Genomic DNA, 24,117 nt, shown 5'->3' with positions numbered 1-24,117 from the left:
AAGAACTTCAAGGAGAGAGCGAAGGAGGGCAGCGACAGTGCCACTCTGGTGGCACGAAGGGACAATACACCACACGTTGTAGTCAACGTTCTTTTGGGCCGGGAGGCGGCAGGCAGGGCACTCACGCATCACCCCAGGTATCGAACACCCACACTTGTTCAGAGCCCTCTGCTGCGCACTGTACCCTACCTATCCACTTTCCCGATCTCATGGTAGTTCCCCAGTGTAAGGCACTAGTCGATTCAGGCGCAGTTGGGAACTTTATGGACAGGGCATTCGCACACCGTCAAGGCATAACATTGGTTCCCCTATCCATTCCACTCCCCATCAGAGCACTCGATAGTCGACCAATAGGGTCCGGGATTGTTACAGAAGTCACAAAGTCATTTTGAGCAGGTTATTTTTTCGATTATTGAATCTCCTGCTTTCCCTGTGGTATTTGGTATCCCTTGGCTAGCACTCCACAACCCCACCTTCTCATGGCCGCAGAGGGCTCTCACGGGATGGTCGCGAGAGTGTCACGGTAGGTGTCTAGGTGTTTCCGTTGGTGCAACCACGGTGGAAAGTCCAGACAGTACCTCCACCGTGCGCATTCCCCCTGAATACCTCGATCTGGCGCAAGCGTTCTCTAATACGCAGGTGACTAAATTACCACCTCATCCGGCGGGGGATTAAGCAATAAACCTCTGGGTAGATGCTGTACCTCCCAGGAGTCATATATACCCCCTGTCACAGGCTGAAATGGTGGCTATGGAAACCTATGTCACCGAGTCCCTGCGCCAGGGGTATATACGTCCCTCCACTTCACCCGCCTCCTCGAGTTTCTTCTTTGTGAAGAAGAAAGACTGAGGAATGCGCCTGTGCATTGATTATCGACCACTGAACAGGGAGATGATAAGATTTAATTATCCTCTCCCCCTCATTCCTTCAGTGATTGAATCAATGCATGGGGCACACTTCTTCACCAAATTAGATCTCAGGAGTGCGTACAACCTGGTGCGTATCCGAGAGGGAGATACTCCTGAGTGGCGCAGTGGTCTAAGGCACTGCATCGCAGTGCTAACTGTGCCACTAGAGATCCTGGTTCGAATCCAGGCTCTGTCGCAGCCGGCCGCGACCGGGAGACTCATGGGCGACGCACAATTGGCCAGCGTCGTCCAGGGTAGGGGAGGGAATGGCCGGCAGGGATGTAGCTCAGTTGATAGAGCATGGCGTTTGCAACGCCAGGGTTGTGGGTTTGTTTCCCACGGGGGGCCAGTATATAAAATATATATATATATGTGTATTCACTAACTGTAAGTCGCTCTGGATAAGAGCGTCTGCTAAATGACTAAAATGTAAAATGTAAATGTAAATGGAGATGAGTGGAAGACAGCATTCAGCGCAACCACGGGGCATTATGAATACCTGGTGATGCCCTATGGTTTGATGACTGCTCCCTCAGTTTTCCAGTCCTTTGTAAACGAGGTGTTTCGGGACATGCTTGGTCGCGGTGTAGTGGTCTACATCGATGACATCCTGGTGTATTCCGCTACGCATGACGAGCATGTGTCCCTGGTTCGCAAGGTGCTGGCCCGACTGTTGGAAAATTACCTTTATGCTAAGGCAGAGAAGTGTATGTTTTTCCAGCAGTCCGTCTCCTTCCTTGGATACCGCATTTCCACCTCAGGTGTGGAGATGGAGGGAGATCGCATTTCAGCTGTGCGTAATTGGCTGACTCCAACCACGGTTAAGGAGGTGCAGCGCTTCCTTGGCATTGCCAACTACTATCGGAGGTTTATCCGGGGCTTTGGCAAGGTTGCAGCTCCCATTACCTCCCTGTTGAAGGGTGGGCCGTCCCGGCTCTGCTGGTCTACTGAGGCTGACCTGGCCTTCAGCAAACTGCGGGGTCTGTTCACCTCAGCCCCAGTACTGGCCCACCCCGATTCATCACTACCGTTCGTAGTGGAGGTGGATGCGTCCGAGGTTAGGATAGGAGCTGTCCTGTCTCAACACTCGGGTACGCCACCCAAGCTCCGCCCCTGTGCCTTCTTCTCTAAAAAGCTCAGCCCGGCAGAGCAGAACTACGACGTTGGTGATCGGGAGCTGTTGGCTGTTGGCCGAGCCTTGATGGTGTGGAGGCATTGGCTCGAAGGGGCGAAACACCCTTTCTTCGTCTGGACGGACCACCGTAACCTGGAGTACATCCGGGCAGCGAGGAGGCTGAATCCTCGCCAGGCCAGGTGGGCCCTATTCTTCACCCGGTTTGATTTTACATTGTCATACATTCCGGGTACGAAGAACGTGAAGGCAGACGCACTGTCCCGGCTGTATGACACAGAGGAGAGGCCCAGAGACAACACCCCCATACTCCCGGCCTCCCGCATTGTGGCGCCGGTAGTATGGGCGATGGACGCGGATATAGAGCAGGCATTACGCACAGATCCATCTCCACCGCAGTGTCCAGCTGGGCTGCGGTACGTGCCTGCTCTTATCCGTGATCGTCTGATCTTCTGGGCACACACGTCACCCAGGTATCGGCCATACAGTGCGCTGCTTGAGAGGAAAGTACTGGTGGCCTACCTTGGCTAAGGATATGAGGGTGTACGTCTCCTCCTGCTCGTGTGCGCCCAGAGTAAGGCACCTAGGCACCTCCCAGCGGGTAAGCTACAACCATTACCAGTTCCACAACGACCATGGCCTCATCTTAGTATTGTCTCCCCACGGCCCCACCCCACTACGGGGTGCCAGAGGATATAGTGTCCGACCGAGGTTCCCCAGTTCACGTCCAAGGTTTGGAAGGCGTTCATGGAACGTCTGGGGGTCTCGGTCAGCCTGACCTCTGGGTTCCACCCCGAGTCAAATGGGCAGGTGGAACGAGTAAATCAGGATGTGGGGAGGTTCCTGCGGTCCTACTGCCAGTACCGGCCGGGGGAGTGGTCGGTGTTCTTGCCATGGGCAGAATATGCCCAGAACTCTCTCCACCACTCCTCTACTAACCTAACACCATTCCAATGTGTTTTAGGTTACCAACCGGTTCTGGCACCGTGGCACCAGAACCAGACCGAGGCTCCTGCGGTGGATGACTGGTTTCGGCGCGCGGAGGAGGAGAAGTGGGACGCTGCCCACGTTCACCTCCAGCGCGCCGTGCGTCGTCAGAAGGCCAACGCTGACCATCACCGCAGGGAGGCCCCGGTCTTCGTACCGGGTGATCGGGTCTGGCTCTCGACCCATAATCTGCCCCTCTACCTGCCCTGCCGGAAGCTGAGCCCGCGGTTTGTGGGGCCGTTCAAAGTCCTGAGGAGACTCAACAAGGTTACGTATTGGTTGTTACTTCCCCCTGATTACCGTATTAACCATTAGTTTCATGTGTCTCTCCTCAGGCCGGTGGTGGTTGGTCCGCTCCAGGAGTCTGAGGTGCGGGAGGTTTCTCCACCTCCTCTGGACATCGAGGTGGCCCCGGCGTACTCTGTCCGTGCCATTCTGGATTCGAGGCGTCGGGTGGGGGGCCTTCAGTACCTCGTGGAGTGGGATGGGTACGGTCCGGAGGAACGGTGCTGGGTACCGGTGAGGGATATCCTCGATCCCTCAATGTTACGGGATTTCCACCGTTGCCATCCGGCTCGCCCTGCTCCGCGTCCTCCTGGCCGTCCCCGAGGCCGGGGTCGGCACGCTGCTGGAGCCGCGCGTCAAGGGGGGGGTACTGTCACAACTTCCGCCGAGGCTGCCTCCCCTCCTTGTTCGGGCAGGCTTCGGCGTTCGTCGTCACCGGAGTACTAACCACTATCACCCCAATAATCATATAAATTGTCTTGTCAATCACACACACCTGGTTCTATTCCCCTAATTCCATGTGTAAGTGTTCCCTCTGCCCCCTTGTCCTTGTGGGTGATTGTTTGTTGTGGAGGTTAGTAGCTCGGTGGAGCTCTTGTATTTGGTAATGACGGGAGTATTTTCCCACGTCTTGTATTTTCCAGTGCACCTGTTTTGTGCCCTGGAGTGTGTTTGACGCATTTCTGCGTAAACCTGTATTTTTCGGATTAAGGCCTGTTTCTGTGATTTACCCTCCTGCGCCTGACTCCTTCAACACCACCTTATCACATCTCCTAACACTCAGAGAACTGGATTCATGAATGGTCTTGCAACATTCCAATGAAACGTGTCTAGAACATTAATATCTTAAATTCTGAGAACATGAATACCACGTTCTGGATAAGTTCTATTTGAAATTAAGGGAATGGTCTCTTGGAAACATTCATTGCACATCAGGGGAACAGTCCTATGACTATTAGTTAATGACCTAATGAGACGCTTACGGGAACGTTCTCTAAAGTTGTGGAAACGTTTGTTGTTAGCTGGGATGCTCTAATGGTTTGCCCCATTAATGCGGAGGGACACTCTTTCTCTCTCTGTGTCATGTTAAGGGAGCACTGGTTCATGTTTGACATGAGGGTCTGAGAGGGCTGATGAATGCAGCCCAGCAGTGTGAACTGTGAACGTTGACCTCAGCTTAGGGTGGGTGGAACCATCAGGTATCAGAGGAATATGCCTCTAATGCATGGAGTAATTCACACTTGGATGAAGCAATACATATAATGGGTCGGACTTACTAAGGCCTACATTTCAATCAGAGCCTGCGTTAACTGGCGATAACCGACACCCGAGTTGGAACTGTGTTGGAGCTGTCAAATCGGTGAGCAGCTGCTCTTGTGATCATTGTCACGAAGCCGCACCCACCCCACTTGCGTTAGAAGTTCAGAACAAGAAAGTGTAGGTTATTTAAGCAATAAGGCACGAGGGGGTGTGGTATATGGCCAATATAACATGGCTAAGGGCTGTTCTTAGGCACTACGCAACGATATATACCACAAACCCCATAGGTGCGTTACTGCTGTTATAAACTGGTTACCAACATAATTAGAGGAGTCAAAATAAATGTTTTGTCATACCCGTGGTATACCACGGCTGTCAGCCAATCAGCATTCAAGGTTCGAACCACCCAGTTTATAAATAGAAATAATGGAAAATCATTGAAGATGCACAATGCAGAAATCACTCCACCATTTCCTGGTTAATTTCAGTTTATGTGACCGAACAAGCAAGTATAGTGTAGAGAATCATTGTACCATCTAAACTGCTGTGAAATACCTTTTCCATAACCAGAAATATTGTATTTTCAGATGTTTGAACCTAGTGTACAAAACCGAAAGTAACAGATGCAAAAACAAAACTTAGAAATAGTGCACATAGAACAGATCTACCACTTCTTAGACTTGCTTTCAGTGAGAATGGCAGATCTATAACATATATTTCTATGTGAATTGGGTCAGGTCGCCCAAAAAGATACATATTGCAGCTTTAAACGAAATAATTAGGATTTCTATCAGCCTAATGGAGTAAAGAAGGCTGCATGGGATTTCTCTCAATGCGACTCTGTGCAGCCAATGGCAATGTCCGCTTTAAGTATAATGCCGGAGGCACTTGTGGATTTGACAGCTCTAACACAGTTCCACCTTCGACACCGTCAAATCATCAGCAATGCGGATTTTGGCTAAAGAGGATCTAATTGAATCAGGCCTTAAGTGTTTGCACCTGTGAATAAAACACACAGAAACAAAGCAACAAACACAAAACTTTATTAAAACTTAAAGTGGCACTCCAGTCTCCTTTTCACCTCATTTAAGATCTCATTTAACACCTCATTTAACATCTGAAAGTCACATCTCAATAGGTGGTCCAGGTAAGTCATAACATAGCAGTGGGGGGGGGGGGTGGGCCTTTCCTCTTTTGTTCTCTATTGCTCCTCTATTGTTCCTCAAGCAAGGAGGGAGGCCGATGACATCACGGATTCCCATCAGACCAACTCCTTGAATAACCTACTCCTTGAAGTTTGCAGTTGTGTCTAAAAAACACTATTCTGCACAAAACATATTTTTTTACCCTTTAGTGTGTGTACTTTACTGTATTTATACTGGGGAAATCGCTTTCAACAGTAGAAGTTCAGAAATTGCTGGAGGACTTCTTTAATATGTTAACTTATTTTTACTTCTGTGATGTTGCAAGAGGTCCCAGGTTCAGATCCCAGAAGAGCCCCACAAAAGGGATCCTCAGTACAGCAGAGGAGGTTACACTTCTCTTGAATTGTAAATTATTTTTCTTCTCATGTTTTTGACCCTTCTTATGATACCCTGTGAGTCATACCTACAGCACATTGTACCAAGAGGTTTCATACCTACAGCAGTTACACAGAACCAGACATTACTAAAACTTTGTGTCCTCTGTAGCTCAATTGGTAGAGCATGGCGCTTGTAACGCCAGGGTAGTTGGTTCGATCCCCGGGACCACCCATACGTAAAAATGTATGCGCACATGACTGTAAGTCGCTTTGGATAAAAGCGTCTGCTAAATGGCATATTATTATTATTGTGTGGACCACAATTGAAACAGGACTCCTTTTATTTCAGAGAGCTTTAGAAGAGAATGCCCACCTAATGCCACAGCTCTGATGGAAGGGGATGGAGAGCTAGTGAAGTGGAGGAAGAGAAGGAGGACGCACACACAGAGGTGGGACTTGAAGGGGAAACTGGTAGATTAGTGGGTCCCAGAGGGAACTATATTATAAAGCTCATAGCTCGTCTAGACTCGAGGCAGTCTGGTCAAAACGCTACACCCTCTTAGTGTAGGCTAGTGTCGTTGTCCCTCTTTCATTAAGTCTGTCTCCATATTTCTCCAGCGTACTGAAATAACTATACAATTTCACAGGCTGTTTCATTTAAAAAATGTGCCTCCTCAAACTGAACTGTAACAGACTGTTGTATTCATCTCCCTTTGCCAACAGTGTCAAGTTATCTGTGTTCTGTTCTTGAGAAGCAGACAGAGGAAACGGACACTTTCTGGTCATGGATATTTTATGTGTCTGATACAGCCTGCGAGGGTTGTATCAGAACTTTCTCACCACAGCGAGACCAGCTTATTTTAAAACCCCTAAGAAGGACAAATAAGCTGTGATGAATTTTAAACATTATACAGTATGTTAAAAATTCATCTTTAGGGAAGACCATCCACCTGCTAGTCTTTGAACATAAAAGGACAGTGTGTGCTACCGTAGCGTTAGCTCTGAGAAAATATCCCAGCGCAGATGGTGACAAAAGACAGAGACACTCTAGCCCCTCATGCTTAGAGAATTACTCCACACAGACACTGGCGCTCGAGGGGCAGGGTGGATAAGGTCCGGCCCGCCTCAGGCTTCTCATGAACCTGTCCCGACTTAGGCCTTTTCCAGTCACCAAAAGCCAAAGACAACCTTATGATGTTGACTGGGACCATCCTAAATCTGGCCTGCTTCAGTTGGCCAAACTATCTTGACGGAGCCTCAGCCCCTCCACCCTCTCCCCATCCTCCTAGCCTTCCCTTCCAATCCTGCGGTGTATGACATGCCTGCAGGCATCTGGGGAATGCCACACGGGGTGAGGGTGGACGAAGGCCTCTGTGGCACCACATACCTGTGAAGTGGCATGGCAGGGCTTTGGAGGTAATGTGGCTGGCGCGTGTGCCCCTAAGAGGCCCTGTCTCAGGTGGCTGCAGACGCACAGAATAATCCACCCACTCAGTGATGAGAAGGCCCGGCCTGGCCTTTCTGATGGATTTGATGCCTGCTGCCAAGACTCCACCAGACAGTTCGGCCAGGCAACCACAGAAAGAACACAAAGGTAAAGGAATTTCTGAAAGACATTGTAACTCCTTCTGAGTTCTACGAGGAAGAAAATAAACAGTCTGCTTTGTCTGAGACATTGGACATACAGTATTCTCATACTCTTCTAACATACACAGGTACACACACACACACATGCACGCACGCACGCACACACACACACACACACAGGTACACACATGCGCATGTGCACTCACACACTCATCGTCTGCCCCTTGGTCTATTCACCATAATAACTTGGGCTGTTTTTGTAACAAAACAAGACCCTAATCCCAAATGCAGGGAGCTGTGAATGGCCCTGAACAAAATGGCAGACAAATGAGAAGGATTAGAGTAGGCCAGTGAAAGACTGAAGAGTTTGCTATTGATCTTTGGTGGTCCTGGGCTCTCTCAGGGCCTTTCTGTCTGAAAACCCCACTGGGTAAGCGCATGCAGGGCCACTCCAGAGCCCCCTCGGTGACTGTGAGACACACAACAGCCGCAATTAGTCTCAGGAGCTGTAATAGCAATTCAATAAGCGCTTTAAAATTGTGCCCTTTCCCCTCCTTTTTAGTCTTCATATATCAGATCGTAGTGGCACGTTTTTTTCTTTTCTCCCACCCACCACAGTTCTTTTCACTCCTCTGAGAGAAATTGACCACACAGGGTTTCAAAGGTCCCTGAAGCTTTAGGTCGTTGTAGCTAAAGCAGCATGACTTGTGCCCCCATCATATTATTGCTTGTTTTGTCCCCCAGTTGCAATGAATCTGGAAGAAACCATTTTTATGAAACTTTTACAGATGACAAGGCATAGATACAAAAACAAACTGCTGAGTTCAATAATCTACATACAGTATCTGTCTGTATGTCACGGACGTTGAGAGACGGGTCGGACCAAGGTGCAGCGTGAAAAGCGTACATGTTTATTTACTCTATAAACATACAACAAAACAAGAAGTAACGTGAAGTCCTCCGGCTATACACATACAAGCTTATACGGAACAAGATCCCACAATACACAGTAGGCAATGGGCTACCTAAGTATGATCCCCAATCAGAGACAACGAGCGACAGCTGTCTCTGATTGGGAATCACACCCGGCCAAACATAGAAATACAATACCTAGAACATAAACATAGAATTTCTAGCATATATTTCCACACTCTGACTCAACAAACTAGAGTTCTATAGGTCAGGGCGTGACAGTACCCCCCCCCCCCCCCCCCCCCCCCAAAGGTGCAGACTCCGGCCGCACAAACCTGACAAGACAGGGGAGGGTCCGGGTGGGCTTTCAGCCTCGGAGGCGGATCCGGCTCCGGGCGTGACGACCTCTCCCTCTATGCCTCCTTGTTGCGCCCCTGGTCTGGTCTGGACCTCGGCGCGATGCTTCCCCTCTCCTTCCTCCCACGATGCACCAAGCCCTGTCTGGACCCTGGTGTGGGAGACTCCGAACCTGGAGAGGGGCTGACATCTGGGCCTGGATTGGCAATCCTCCCGCGATGCACCAAGCCCTGTCTGGACCCTGGTGTGGGAGGCCCCGACCCTGGAGAGGGGCTGACTTCTGGGTCTGAAGTGGAGCCGCTGACCGGAGCTGAAATGTCCCCCGGTGGAGCGGACTGCTCTGGCTCCGGAGTGGAACCGCTGACCGGAGCTGGACTGGAAACCGGTGGAGCGGACTACTCTGGCTCCGGAATGGATCCGCTGACCGGAGCTGGACTTGGCACTGGTGGAGCGGACTGCTCTGGCTCCGGAGTGGAACCCGCTGACCGGAGCTGGACTGGGCACCGGTGGAGCGGACTGCTCTGGCTCCGGAGTGGAGCCGCTGACCGGAGCTGGATCAGGCACCGGTGGAGTGGATTGCTCTGGCTCCGGAGTGGAGCCGCTGACCGGAACTGGATCAGGCACCGGTGGAGCGGATTGCTCTGGCTCCGGAGTGGAGCCGCTGACCGGAGCTGGACTGGACCCCGGTGGAGCGGACTGCTCTGGCGTGGAGCAGCCGACCGGTGCTGGACTGGGCACCGGTGGAGCGGACTGCTCTGGCTCCGGAGTGGAACCGCTGACCGGAGCTGGACTGGACCCCGGTGGAGCGGACTGCTCTGGCTCCGGAGTGGAGCAAACTTCCGGACCCGTATCCATCTCCATCTCTGGAGCAGGACTAAACGCAGTGCCCAGCCTGGGTGTAACAGGGTTATATTGGTGATTCCCCTTGCCACTTTATTGTTAAGCCAATGGGTTTTTGGTTTTTTCTTGCCTTCACCTACTCAACATGGCATCTTATTGGCTGGTTGGCGTAGCTTGCTTACGAGGGAGGATGTTTCAGTTAGAATCGTCCCAGTGAACAAGCACCAAACCAGCGGTAAGTTGTTGGTTGCAAAGCACTGTACGTCAAAAGTGATTTTTATACTCCCAAGTGATGATGTAAATGTATAATTTACCTAGAACATAAACATAGAATATATAACATAGATTTCCACACCCTGACTCAACAAACTAGAGTTCTATAGGTCAGGGCGTGACACTGTAAAATATACATACAGTATGTGTCTGTAAAATATACATACAGTATGTGTCTGTAAAATATACATACAGTATGTGTCTGTAAAATAGTGTAATAGACAGAAAAATTGATAATAAAATTCACTGTTGGGGGTTGGAATAATTCCCACAGTATTGCCCTAACATTGTGAGGTCAATACAGAGCTCTGCTGTAAAGACTCAGGACAAATCATTAGAACACTGAGCAGCTATGCATTACTATGGGGTCAATTTCAAATATAGACCACTAACTGATATTGCTTATATTTTCTATGCCCTTTGCCAAACTCTGGAACCACCCTATATGAGTGCATCAACACATTGCATAGTGACACATAGCAACTGATCAATCTCTTAAAAATGTGGTGGTGCAGACTTTTTTCACAACAACATTGCATGACTCTCTCTGTAGGTCTCTCAGTCCTCTGTTCAGACACAGCTGATCAGACAAACCCTATATTTAGGAACAAGCACCTGTGCATATGGCATTAACAGGCCATAGTATAGGGGGAGTGGGAGATGTCCTTTGGAAGGATATCCATTCCCTTGTAATATGTTTGGAGCATTTCACCTTGATTTTGCACTGCGTTTTTGATCAAAGTCGATTGCTTTGATGAGCGCTGCCAAGGGATCCCTCTTGTTTTGCTGGTGAGCGCACTGACAGGACAGTAGAGGAACAATGATAATTACAGACTCCCATTTAGTGTCCCTGTGCTCTGAGCTGGGTCTGGCATAAACAGGCAGCCTCACCTTAAAGCCAAGAAAGAAAAGGAGAAATTATTGGACTCTTGGACGAGTGGAGAGGTGGAGAGGTGGAGACACTTTGATGATGAGGCGAGCCATTCAACAGAACAGGCAGAAAATGGGATTACTTTACTTTGTGGGTTTGCATGTTTCAAAGAGTTCCTGTGCCTGCTGAAGGATAAACGAGGACGCATTAGTCGAGAAACACCTGCAAAACTAGACTTCTACACTTACAGTATATGACATCTGTCTATTGTCTACTAAACTTTATTTCCCCACTTAACTGTCAGTAAAATACAGCTTTCAGCTGTTTCTTGTGAGACCCTATAGATTGGGCATGTGGCACTTTAAAGATTCAGATGGTGTCGCAGCCGAAACTTCCCCCACTAAGACACAAGTAATCCTTGGCCACGTCTTCAGCTCAAAATATGTAAAACTGTAAGAAAAAATTATTATAATAATTGCACACTCAGTCTCCCTAGACCCTCACACCCACATCCAATTGTTTGGCAGACCTTTGGATCGAACGGCAGCGCGACATAAAGCTGTTTTAAATAGACATGTTGCCCATCAAAACAATTTCACATTATGACAGGCTGAAAAGCTAGCCTTTCTCCCCCCAATAGAGGCCATTCATCCCCATCTCTGCAGTCCGCAGGGTGAAAAGATTCTATAGCCTCCCATTCTACCAGGCCTTCAGCGTAATTAAAGAACCATGATAGCCCATTGAAGAGCTCATCAGCACAAGTCTTTCACAAGACAGGGGAGGCACACTACATCAAATCCACTCCCGCTGTGAATGTTCATGTGGTGATGATGATGATAATGATGATGATGATGCAGATTATGTAACTCTGATGGAGATGCTGACAACGCAAAACAATCAAGGCAAGTACAGTACATTACATGAGAGGCAAAAAGGTCCCTCTTTTTGAATGTAGCTAACTGAAGAGATGTTGAGCATGTTAGCATAAGTGACTCCTTGAACATTGGGTAATTTAGGTGCATTTTATTGACGTTCAAGCTGAACACGAACCAAGACACTCACTAATGTTGTTTTGATGACAGAATTCAATTGACAGACTACCTAATAGCTGACTAATAGTTGAAACAGGTGTTCTTGTAGATCCTCATTGCTGACCATTCAGATGATGGTTGCAGTGGGAGGAGGTGCCATATTGCAGTAACATACAGTTTAGACTAGAATATGGACTGGAATACAATTAGGATTTTGAACTAGACACAAAATGGAGACAATAACATCAACTTCAAATGTTATACAGTACAAAAAGGTTTAAATATATTAAAAGTTCTATTTGCAGCAGGTTTTTCAAAATGTTAGCAAGACAATACAAGATAATGCGAAAACCAGCTACCATACGTACAAAATTAATGGGTTAAGTCCTATCAACCTAGTGGAGGCTGCTGAGGGGAGGATGGCTCATAATAATGGATGGAGCGGAGTAAATGGAATGGCATCAAACACATGGAAACCATGGCAACCATGTGTTTGATGTTGTTGATACCTTTCCACCTGTTCCGCTCCAACCATTACCACATGCCTGTCCTCCCCAATTAAGGTGCCACCGACCTCCTATGATACAACAAAGGGAGTACCATATGCATTTAACTAACATATCTACTGAATTCTGGAACTAACATGTCAACTGAATTCTGGAACTAACATATCTACTGAATTCTGGAACTAACATATCTACTGAATTCTGGAACTAACATATCAGAGACAATGTCGTGAGTCCCACTTTCAAAGATTGAGCCCTGAGCTAGTGGTCTAGGATTATTGGATGAAAGAAGGAGGCTAAAGTACACTTCTGCAACGCTCACAAGTTCCTTTCAGAAACCCAGAAGACCCGATAGCCTTCTAGTCTATATTTATTCTATTCTACTGAGCCATTTACTTTGTTCGTATTCTTATATTTTATTATTTCTTATTGTTGTTGCGTTGTCGAGAAGGAACCTGCAAGGAACATTTCATTGGATGATGTATACTGTGCGTATCCTGTACATACGAATAATAAAACTTGAAACTTGAAACTAGCCATGTCTTACAGCAGACATCCATGGGTATCAATGTACATAAGTCCAAACGTTTTCGTCAACATGGAATTCTGTCCCCTCTGTATGAAGTCCACTGAAGTGCAGAGTCCTTTGCAGCATTGATTGTAAAGGCCTTTCAGTATCTTTAGAGAATCCTCTCTCTTGCTCAGATGAACATATTTGACAACCTAAATCAATGTCCTGTTCACCGTTTGTCAAGTTTCTTTTACATCGGCAGTCCATTGCTTTAACAGCATATTTTAAGGTCATTAAGGGGGGGGGGGGCAATATATATATACAATACTCGTACCCTTTAGAGGGAGGATATGTTTCAATTACACACTTTCTCAGAGGACGGTGGTGTCAAAATGACTCCTTGACACAGAAGAGCATCATCAATATTATCCCTTGGCTTGATAATCGATCATAATAATAATAGACATACTGTTTACACAATATTAGCAGCTTTATTTCTGGACCTTACACTAAAGGGGGGGGGTTGAATAACTTAAACTTACTGTATTATGCCCCCAAGGCGATCTCGACAAACAAAATAGTTTATACAACCCCAACAAATGTACATATATGGGAGAGGGTATGGATATAATAATCATCATCATCATAATTGTATTCATAGTTATCTTGATAACCACAACACTAGTAGGAGGGACTGGCTGCAGAGCATGAGTCCAGTTGTCCAGCTATAAGGGCAGCATGGGGAGGAAGTGAGTGGAGGGATGTCTCCTCCGGGCTTTGTGACCTCGCCGGGGCTTCCCCCTGCCGTTCAGAGATACGAACATCTGCCTGCCGCCGTGTTTCCAGCGCAGGGAGGCATACGTGTTGTAGCCGTTCTCCTCGATGCGCTCCTTGAACTTACAGTTAGGGTTGTACTTCACCTGCAGGGGAGGGAGGGTTGGATCATGGCCAAGAAGATATAACAATATAAAAACATGTATTTTTAGCAGATAATCGGATGATAATGAAGCGTTAATCTGCTATGTAAAATGTTTTGATTGTCATCTATCTGATTGTAATCTCTTCCTTGATCCACTTCTGAGGCAAAGAACAGAAGCAGGGATTTGTGTCAATATACAGGCACAGCCTAGCCAACAAAGCCCTCTCCTCTTTGCCATGGGTGGTTGGAGCTTCTTAACTGTACGTAGGTATGACGTAAAATATATGACCATGAAAAGAGATTCTGGAGCAGTCCCCTCTACATGCCACTATCAGGCTGAGATCACAGGGCCCTTATGGAGATAGCATCAGCCCAGCGTGATTCTCCTGCTTAATGGTCATTAAGGGAGGTTTCAGTGGGAGGTGAATGGGGAGGCTCTTGGAGGCTGAGTGAGTTCATCTATGTCCTGTTTATGCTGGTGGCAGGGTGAAATAATGGTCTGCAACTCATCACAGCTTCACAGTACTGACTAATTGCCAGCTCCAGAGTTCTCTCTCTCTCTCTCGCTGAGCTGTAAAACACTTAGATACCACGCCATAGGCAGCCTCATTACATGACAGAGAGAGAGAAAGAGAGAGAGAAAGAGAGGGAGGGAAAGAACGAGAGAGCTGTGTGTGAGCACAACAACTGGCAGACGGCACGCAAGACCGTCACATCTGCCTCTGTTGTCATCTTAGTTCAGCCTCCATTTCTTGGCCATCTGCAGTATTTTGACAGTGGAACAAGCCTCTCTTCAAGACTTGCATGCGAGCATCACCTGCAGCTATTATCAGGCTGGGCCCAGGTGTATAGCCATGATTGATATTGCAACTATTAAAACTTGAAACTTTAAACTCTGGCCTGCTGTGGATTTGCCTAGTGGAGACCTCAAAGACTCACTTGAATGGAATGATCTGTGTTTGGAGGAAACATCAGGCTCCCCTGGCTAGAACCTGGCCGCCCATGGTGTCTCATGAAAGAATGTTGCAAGGTGTACCTACCGATCCAAAGAGTGTGCCTTTTTTGGACATGGCTAAGTACAGCCCGGTGCTGACTGATTTGATGGCGACGACTCCCACACTGACAGATCGGATTTCCATTAGACCTGAAAAATAAGGAACAGGAGTCTCTGTTAGAACAGGGGAGTTTTCCATCATAAGCCACTCTATCATTACCGATTAGGAAACCAGACGGGCATATGCTCTGGGGGAAGGTTTTTCCCAAGACAAGAGAGAAAAAAAACTGGATATGCACAGTGGCCCATTTAAATGATTCCCTTTGTGAAGAGACATCTACAACCCAGTTCCTCAACAATCGGCTCACTGGGAACTACTAGACTGCAGAGACACAAATACATTTGAAAATAGGCTGTGTCATCATTCAGAAATACAGTGATATGATTCAAATCAGCCATTTCAAAAACATATCATAAACAATATTCAAGAGGGAAGATCAAAAAATAAAATAAAATAAAAATTATTCTGTGTCTGGAAGTACGGTGTGATTTATGCAATGAAATGAGAACTCCCAGTCTTTTAATGAATTCTGAGCCAGACAACATTTTCCCGAGCTCACTGTATCTAAACCCTCTCAGTAGACTGACTGTAGCATACATCACAAAGAGTATTATGGGCTGGGTCCCCGTCTGGACAGGGAGGGAGTGCCATCATCCCAGACCAAACACTGACACTCCACCCAGATGATGCCCGGTGTTGTTTACCAGGGAGACACAAAGCAGGGTCTGATGGCCACTTACACCAACCTCTTACCCATTTGTCAATGAAAGACCTGGCAGTGCTGCAGGCTAATTGTTTCCTCTGGGCACTGATTGCAAACAAATGCCATGTGGCTTGGTCTTGATCTGGTTTTAGTCTACACAAAAAGCCCTTAGCCATTGTCATGGTGATAGACAGAAATGTTTTGGAGATGACCTGTGGGTCTTACCACGGGGGCCTGAATAGGACCTAATTGCTGGATCCGCAGCTCCCTTGGAGAACTCCTTCTGTCTTACCTTCAAAGGCACCCTGATGTGGCCTGCTATCAGATCTGAGTACACATCCCTCCCAACAGACATCACAAGCCATGGAAACCCATTTTTGGAGGAGAAAAAATCTTGAGAAACATGCTGTTATTTTCTCCTCTTATGGGCACCTCTGAATGTTGCTGAAAAAGGAAATGAGGCTAACAACAATCTGTTGCCTTTGGACAGGGCCTGTAAACACAGTAACACATCAAGGTGCTGAAGGAGATGTGGACCTCGTTCCAGTACATTTGACATTTAGCAGACACTCTTATCCAGAGCGACTTACATTTTCATACTGGCCCCCCGTGGGAAACGAACCCACAACCCTGGCATTGCAAGCGCCATGCTCTACCAACTGAGCTACAGGGGACTACAGTAGGAAATTAAGTAGGAGCCGTAAACTCGCGAAGCGCCCAGACCAGTGATGCAGCGCTGCTCATGCAGAACCACATGTGCTGAAGGGGGCAGCGAGTAGGTTTCCAAGTAGGGACGCTGGTTAAACCCATCCAGCGATGAAAAATGAACGCGCTCACCAGGGTACGAGCAGGTGTTACTCTCCCGCCACTGCCATCTTTCCCCCATTTATTTATGTAAATCAGACTTTGTTTGGAAAGACATGAGGAAAAAGCTGTACTTCGGAGCAAGGGTTGGCTTAATATGTAAAAAAAAAAAAAAAGAGTATTATAAACTGGGTGATTCGAGCCCTGAATGCTGATTGGCTGAAAGCTGTGGCATATCAGACCGAATACCACTGGTATGACAAAAATGTATTTTTACTGCTCTAATTACATTGGTAACCAGTTTATAATAGCAATAACCCACCTCGGGTGTTTGTGGTATATTGCCGTATCCAGGCACTCCGCGTTGCATTGTGCCTAAGAACAGCCCTTAGCTGTGGTATATTGGCCATATACCACATCCCCTTGGGCCTTATTGCTGAATTATATGTCAATCATTATTTGAATATGTTGGTAACCTATTGTATGAAAGTGATAATGCCGTAGAAGCCGGTGTTTGGAGGATATATTGGCACGGTTTGCAACACCCGTGCCAATATATCCTCCAAACACCGGCCTCACAGGCATTATCACTTATATAACAGAGAAGGGTAATGGTCTTAAGGACACTTAAGATCAGGGGAAGTTCTTATTCAGGTGAAATCAACAAGTGACATTGTGAAACCATGCACTAGATAAGACAACCAAAGACAGCGTCAGTTTCTCTTTCCTTCCTGAACCATGGAGCGATACACAGACTCACAGCTGCTACCACCACTATCCATGCTTACCAGGTGAGGTCATCCACATCAGACAAACACAGAGAGACAGAGAGGGTAAATACATAGACGACCTGTTGAGTGTCTTTCTTCTCTGACATGTGTGTGTACATGAAGCCCCCTTCTCCACTCAGCTGCAGTGGTGAGGCCAGCCCAGGGCCAGTCAGCCAGCCAGGCCAGGCAGGTACCAATCCATCCAGCTGCACCCCCATCCCCATCCCTCTGATTCTTCAAGGGCACGTTAGCACTTTGATGGCAACGTCCCCTTTACGAGCTGTGTTTACAAACACTGGGCGTTACGGTGGCAGGGAGCGTGCAAGCGACTCATAAGCAATTAGGCCCAGGCAGGATGGTGATTGGTGCTCACCATGGGTTTATGGGGACTTGAAAACCGCTGGTGCCTGAAAGTGCTGCTGCCTCTAATTGCCATTATTTGCTGCTCTGAGCTCCAGGCACAGTAGGTGCTATCATGAGCCTCACTCTGATATGTAGATTGCAGTATGTACTAAAAGCGTGGAGTGGATGGCATGGTTACAATTACTTTTTCCCTGAGGTATCAAATGCAGGAACGTGGATATCTCACGTGTGAGAATGGTTTTGTATGGACGACCGTTTTGATATCAGGCTTCAAATAGACCTCATTAGACCTCATCGTGTTAAGGCTAATGACCATGAGTACTCACATTAGACCCATATGTAATGTGTGACAATATGGTGTGTCATATTTATGCAATGAGTGTTTCTGCTTTTTTCAATGCAATATTAACCAATTATTGCATGTAAACCAATTATTACATGTGCACATGCGATAAAGGAACTAGTGTTGAAAGAAAAGGTAGCTATTTGTAATCATGATGTTTATTATAACCCACTCTCTGCTGTGTTTAATCTGCTCTGTTGATGAGACAGGTAGGTTTAGCTTCTTTCTTACCCTTGGCAGGATCTGTTAACCTTTGACATGTTTTGGCCAGAGCTGTTAATAAGCTGAAGCTGCTATTACAAGCAAATCCCTATACAGGACTAGTCAAGTGTGGACCGACCATTTTTCTATCCTCTATGGGATTTTAAAGCATAGAAGGAGCCTTTTGCCCAGTCGTCTTTTACTCTTTCTCTTTTCTTTCCTTCCCCCTTTTTTGGAAGTGAGCCCCTTGTCAGATCATTCAGCCTTTTCTGACCTTGAAAGAAAAACGCAGAAAGGAAAGCGAGAGACTCTCACGGGGTTCCTTTTGTCAGACAAATGCTATGGGAGGAGGAGGGAGTGGGTACAGGGTGTAGGGGCTGGTAATAAAAAGGGGGGGGGGGTCATAAAACTATGTCGACTCCAACTTGCCCCTCCGTCCCCCAATAACTCTTTGTTACTTACCTGAGAGGTGGAGGAGAGACAAGATCTTATTAATGACTGAGCTTTTTGTTGGACTTGGGGGTCGGGGGGTCGGGGGGACGGGGGACGGACGGACGTTCCCTCCCATCACAATTAAAAAGCAGGGGATAAGGGAGGAGGAGAATCGAATGAAAGATTTCTTGGGTTGCCCCCTTCAGCAGCCCTCCATGGCCCGGTGCTCGACCAGGAGAGAGCCTGGGAATCGTGGCGCTCCCACTGGGCGCTTGCTCTTGATTGACATACCTTTTCAGTTATTTCACAGTTTGCCTTTTAAATGGAGAGGTCCCTGATGTTTTTTTTTCTCTGCCCTCCTTTTCAAAACACAAGCTTTTCATGTTGGGTCTTCGCTGCTGGGCCTAATGGCTGTGACCAGCACCTTTGATCTGAGCTGACCCCCTCAGAGTGCTGAGGGCTGGGGACTGGGTCCAAGCAAATGCCTGTGTGTGTGTGTGTGTGTGTGTGTGTGTGTGTGTGTGTGTGTGTGTGTGTGGTTAAGGAAGGAGGGGACAAAGCCAGCATCACTCAATACTACTTTAAACACCTTGAAAGATTATCATGGGAACAAGAACTTGATAGCTGGTTGGATCTAAATTGTTTCAAACTGGCAGTTAACTTTTTATGTAGCATCACTCTGTTATTAAGCATACTATTTCTTCTTTATTCTCAATTTAGGTCACACGTTTTGAATGAATTTGCAGAATATGGGAATCTGTAGATCTCTACTACAGACAGACAGTTTTTACATTATGAAAAATGACAACATCAAAAGGGGATAAGGAAAATCATTAATATCAGCTTCAACTATACGTGTCTTTTTGAAGCTATGTGAGCCATATCAGTCTTATCAGTCTTATGTGAGCCAAATCAATCTTATCAGTCTTATGTGAGCCGTATCAGCCTTATCAGTCTTATGTGAGCCGTATAAGTCTTATCAGTCCTATGTGAGCCATATCAGTCTTATGTGAGCCATATCAGTCTTATCAGTCTTATGTGAGCCTTATCAGTCTTATGTGAGCTGTATCGGACTTATCAGTCTTATGTGAGCCATATCAGTCTTATCAGTCTTATGTGAGCCATATCAGTCTTATCAGTCTTATGTGAGCCAAATCAATCTTATCAGTCTTATGTGAGCCGTATCAGTCTTATCAGTCTTATGTGAGCCATATCAGTCTTATGTGATCCATATCAGTCTTATCAGTCTTATGTGAGCCATATCAGTCTTATCAGTCTTATGTGAGCCATATCAGTCTTAACAGTCTTTTTTTTGCCATATCAGTCTTATGTGAGCCATATCAGTCTTATCAGTCTTATGTGAGCCGTATCAGTCTTATCAGTCTTATGTGAGCCGTATCAGTCTTATCAGTCTTATGTGAGCTGTATCAGTCTTATCAGTCTTATGTGAGCCATATCAGTCTTATCAGTCTTTTGTGAGCCATATCAGTCTTATGTGAACCGTGTCAGTCTTATCAGTCTTATGTGAGCCGTATCAGTCTTATCAGTCTTATGTGAGCCGTATCAGCATTGTCAGTCTTATGTGAGCCGTATCAGTCTTATCAGTCTTATGTGAGCAATATCAGTCTTATCAGTCTTATGTGAGCCATATCAGTCTTATCAGTCTTATGTGAGCCGTATCAGTCTTATGTGAACCAGATCAGTCTTATCAGTCTTATGTGAACCAAATCAGTCTTATCAGTCTTATGTGAGCCATATCAGTCTTATCAGTCTTATGTGAGCCATATCAGTCTTATCAGTCTTATGTGAGCCATATCAGTCTTATCAGCCTTTTGTGAATCATATCAGTCTTATGTGAGCTGGATCAGTCTTATCAGTCTTATGTGAGCCGTATCAGTCTTATCAGAATTATGTGAGCCGTATCAGTCTTATCACTCTTATGTGAGCTGTATCAGGCTTATCAGTCTTATCGGAGCCGTATCAGTCTTATCAGTCTTATCAGTCTTATGTGAGCCATATCAGTCTTATCAGTCTTATGTGAGCCGTATCAGTCTTATGTGAACCATATCAGTCTTATCAGTCTTATGTGAGCCATATCAGTCTTATCAGTCTTATGTGAGCCATATCAGTCTTATGTGAGCCGTATCAGTCTTATCAGTCTTATGTGAGCCGTATCAGTCTTATCAGTCTTATGTGAGCCATATCAGTCTTATGTGAGCCATATCAGTCTTATCAGTCTTATGTGAGCCATATCAGTCTTATCAGTCTTATGTGAGCAATATCAGTCTTATCAGTCTTTTGTGAGCCATATCAGTCTTAAGTGAGCCGTATCAGTCTTATCAGTCTTATGTGAGCCCGTATCAGTCTTATCAGTCTTATGTAAGCCGTATCAGTCTTATCAGTCTAATGTGAGCTGTATCAGGCTTATCAGTCTTATGTGAGCCATATCAGTCTTATCAGTCTCATGTGAGCCATATCAGTCTTATGTGAACCATATCAGTCTTATCAGTCTTATGTGAGCCGTATTAGTCTTATGTGAGCTGTATCAGGCTTATCAGTCTTATCTGAGCCATATCAGTCTTATCAGTCTTATGTGAGCCATATCAGTCTTATCAGTCTTATGTAAGCCATATCAGCATTATCAGTCTAATGTGAGCCATATCAGTCTTATCAGTTTATGTGAGCCATATCAGTCTTATCAGTCTTATGTAAGCCGTATCAGTCTTATCAGTCTTATGTGAGACTTATCAGTCTTATGTGAGCCGTATCAGTCTTATCAGTCTTATGTGAGCCATATCAGCATTATCAGTCTTTTGTGAACCATATCAGTCTTATGTGAGCCGTATCATTCTTATCAGTCTTATGTGAGCCGTATCAGTCGTATCACTCTTATGTGAGCTGTATCAGGCTTATCAGTCTTATGTGAGCCATATCAGTCTTATCTGTCTTATGTGAGCCATATCCGTCTTATGTGAACCATATCAGTCTTATCAGTCTTATGTGAGCCATATCAGACTTATCAGACTTATGTGAGCCGTATCAGTCTTATGTGAGCCTTATCAGTCTTATCAGTCATATGTGAGCCGTATCAGTCTTATCAGTCTTATGTGATCCGTATCAGTCTTATCAGTCTAATGTGAGCTGTATCAGGCTTATCAGTCTTATGTGAGCCATATCAGTCTTATCAGTCTTATGTGAGCCATATCAGTCTTATGTGAACCATATCAGTCTTATCAGTCTTATGTGAGCCGTATCAGTCTTATCAGTCTTATGTGAGCCATATCAGTCTTATGTGAGCCATATCAGTCTTATCAGTCTTATGTGAGCCATATCAGTCTTATCAGTCTTATGTGAGCAATATCAGTCTTATCAGTCTTTTGTGAGCCATATCAGTCTTAAGTGAGCCGTATCAGTCTTATCAGTCTTATGTGAGCCCGTATCAGTCTTATCAGTCTTATGTAAGCCGTATCAGTCTTATCAGTCTAATGTGAGCTGTATCAGGCTTATCAGTCTTATGTGAGCCATATCAGTCTTATCAGTCTCATGTGAGCCATATCAGTCTTATGTGAACCATATCAGTCTTATCAGTCTTATGTGAGCCGTATTAGTCTTATGTGAGCTGTATCAGGCTTATCAGTCTTATCTGAGCCATATCAGTCTTATCAGTCTTATGTGAGCCATATCAGTCTTATCAGTCTTATGTAAGCCATATCAGCATTATCAGTCTAATGTGAGCCATATCAGTCTTATCAGTTTATGTGAGCCATATCAGTCTTATCAGTCTTATGTAAGCCGTATCAGTCTTATCAGTCTTATGTGAGACTTATCAGTCTTATGTGAGCCGTATCAGTCTTATCAGTCTTATGTGAGCCATATCAGCATTATCAGTCTTTTGTGAACCATATCAGTCTTATGTGAGCCGTATCATTCTTATCAGTCTTATGTGAGCCGTATCAGTCGTATCACTCTTATGTGAGCTGTATCAGGCTTATCAGTCTTATGTGAGCCATATCAGTCTTATCTGTCTTATGTGAGCCATATCCGTCTTATGTGAACCATATCAGTCTTATCAGTCTTATGTGAGCCATATCAGACTTATCAGTCTTATGTGAGCCGTATAAGTCTTATCAGTCCTATGTGAGCCATATCAGTCTTATGTGAGCCATATCAGTCTTATCAGTCTTATGTGAGCCTTATCAGTCTTATGTGAGCTGTATCGGACTTATCAGTCTTATGTGAGCCATATCAGTCTTATCAGTCTTATGTGAGCCATATCAGTCTTATCAGTCTTATGTGAGCCAAATCAATCTTATCAGTCTTATGTGAGCCGTATCAGTCTTATCAGTCTTATGTGAGCCATATCAGTCTTATGTGATCCATATCAGTCTTATCAGTCTTATGTGAGCCATATCAGTCTTATCAGTCTTATGTGAGCCATATCAGTCTTAACAGTCTTTTTTTTGCCATATCAGTCTTATGTGAGCCATATCAGTCTTATCAGTCTTATGTGAGCCGTATCAGTCTTATCAGTCTTATGTGAGCCGTATCAGTCTTATCAGTCTTATGTGAGCTGTATCAGTCTTATCAGTCTTATGTGAGCCATATCAGTCTTATCAGTCTTTTGTGAGCCATATCAGTCTTATGTGAACCGTGTCAGTCTTATCAGTCTTATGTGAGCCGTATCAGTCTTATCAGTCTTATGTGAGCCGTATCAGCATTGTCAGTCTTATGTGAGCCGTATCAGTCTTATCAGTCTTATGTGAGCAATATCAGTCTTATCAGTCTTATGTGAGCCATATCAGTCTTATCAGTCTTATGTGAGCCGTATCAGTCTTATGTGAACCAGATCAGTCTTATCAGTCTTATGTGAACCAAATCAGTCTTATCAGTCTTATGTGAGCCATATCAGTCTTATCAGTCTTATGTGAGCCATATCAGTCTTATCAGTCTTATGTGAGCCATATCAGTCTTATCAGCCTTTTGTGAATCATATCAGTCTTATGTGAGCTGGATCAGTCTTATCAGTCTTATGTGAGCCGTATCAGTCTTATCAGAATTATGTGAGCCGTATCAGTCTTATCACTCTTATGTGAGCTGTATCAGGCTTATCAGTCTTATCGGAGCCGTATCAGTCTTATCAGTCTTATCAGTCTTATGTGAGCCATATCAGTCTTATCAGTCTTATGTGAGCCGTATCAGTCTTATGTGAACCATATCAGTCTTATCAGTCTTATGTGAGCCATATCAGTCTTATCAGTCTTATGTGAGCCATATCAGTCTTATGTGAGCCGTATCAGTCTTATCAGTCTTATGTGAGCCGTATCAGTCTTATCAGTCTTATGTGAGCCATATCAGTCTTATGTGAGCCATATCAGTCTTATCAGTCTTATGTGAGCCATATCAGTCTTATCAGTCTTATGTGAGCAATATCAGTCTTATCAGTCTTTTGTGAGCCATATCAGTCTTAAGTGAGCCGTATCAGTCTTATCAGTCTTATGTGAGCCCGTATCAGTCTTATCAGTCTTATGTAAGCCGTATCAGTCTT

At 45.7% G+C, this 24,117-nt stretch overlaps 1 protein-coding gene across 1 annotated transcript in view; it reads right to left on the bottom strand.

Moving 5' to 3' along the window:
* Positions 1-13,707: 13,707 nt before the first annotated feature.
* Positions 13,708-24,117, bottom strand: part of LOC311148777 (fibroblast growth factor 22-like) — a gene marked incomplete at both ends in the record, with an annotated part of 42,041 nt that continues 31,631 nt past the window's right edge. The window contains 2 exons of the mRNA XM_084185738.1: positions 13,708-13,902; positions 14,942-15,045. Of these exons, the coding sequence (XP_084041864.1) occupies positions 13,708-13,902; positions 14,942-15,045 (299 nt within the window). The remainder of the gene's footprint in view (positions 13,903-14,941; positions 15,046-24,117) is intronic.

The sequence above is a fragment of the Coregonus lavaretus genome, assembly GCF_964263955.1.
Source record: "Coregonus lavaretus genome assembly, chromosome: 21".
Classification (NCBI taxonomy): Eukaryota; Metazoa; Chordata; class Actinopteri; order Salmoniformes; family Salmonidae; genus Coregonus; species Coregonus lavaretus.
Note: the sequence above shows the minus strand (reverse complement) of the source record. Positions and strands in the feature narration are given on the sequence as shown.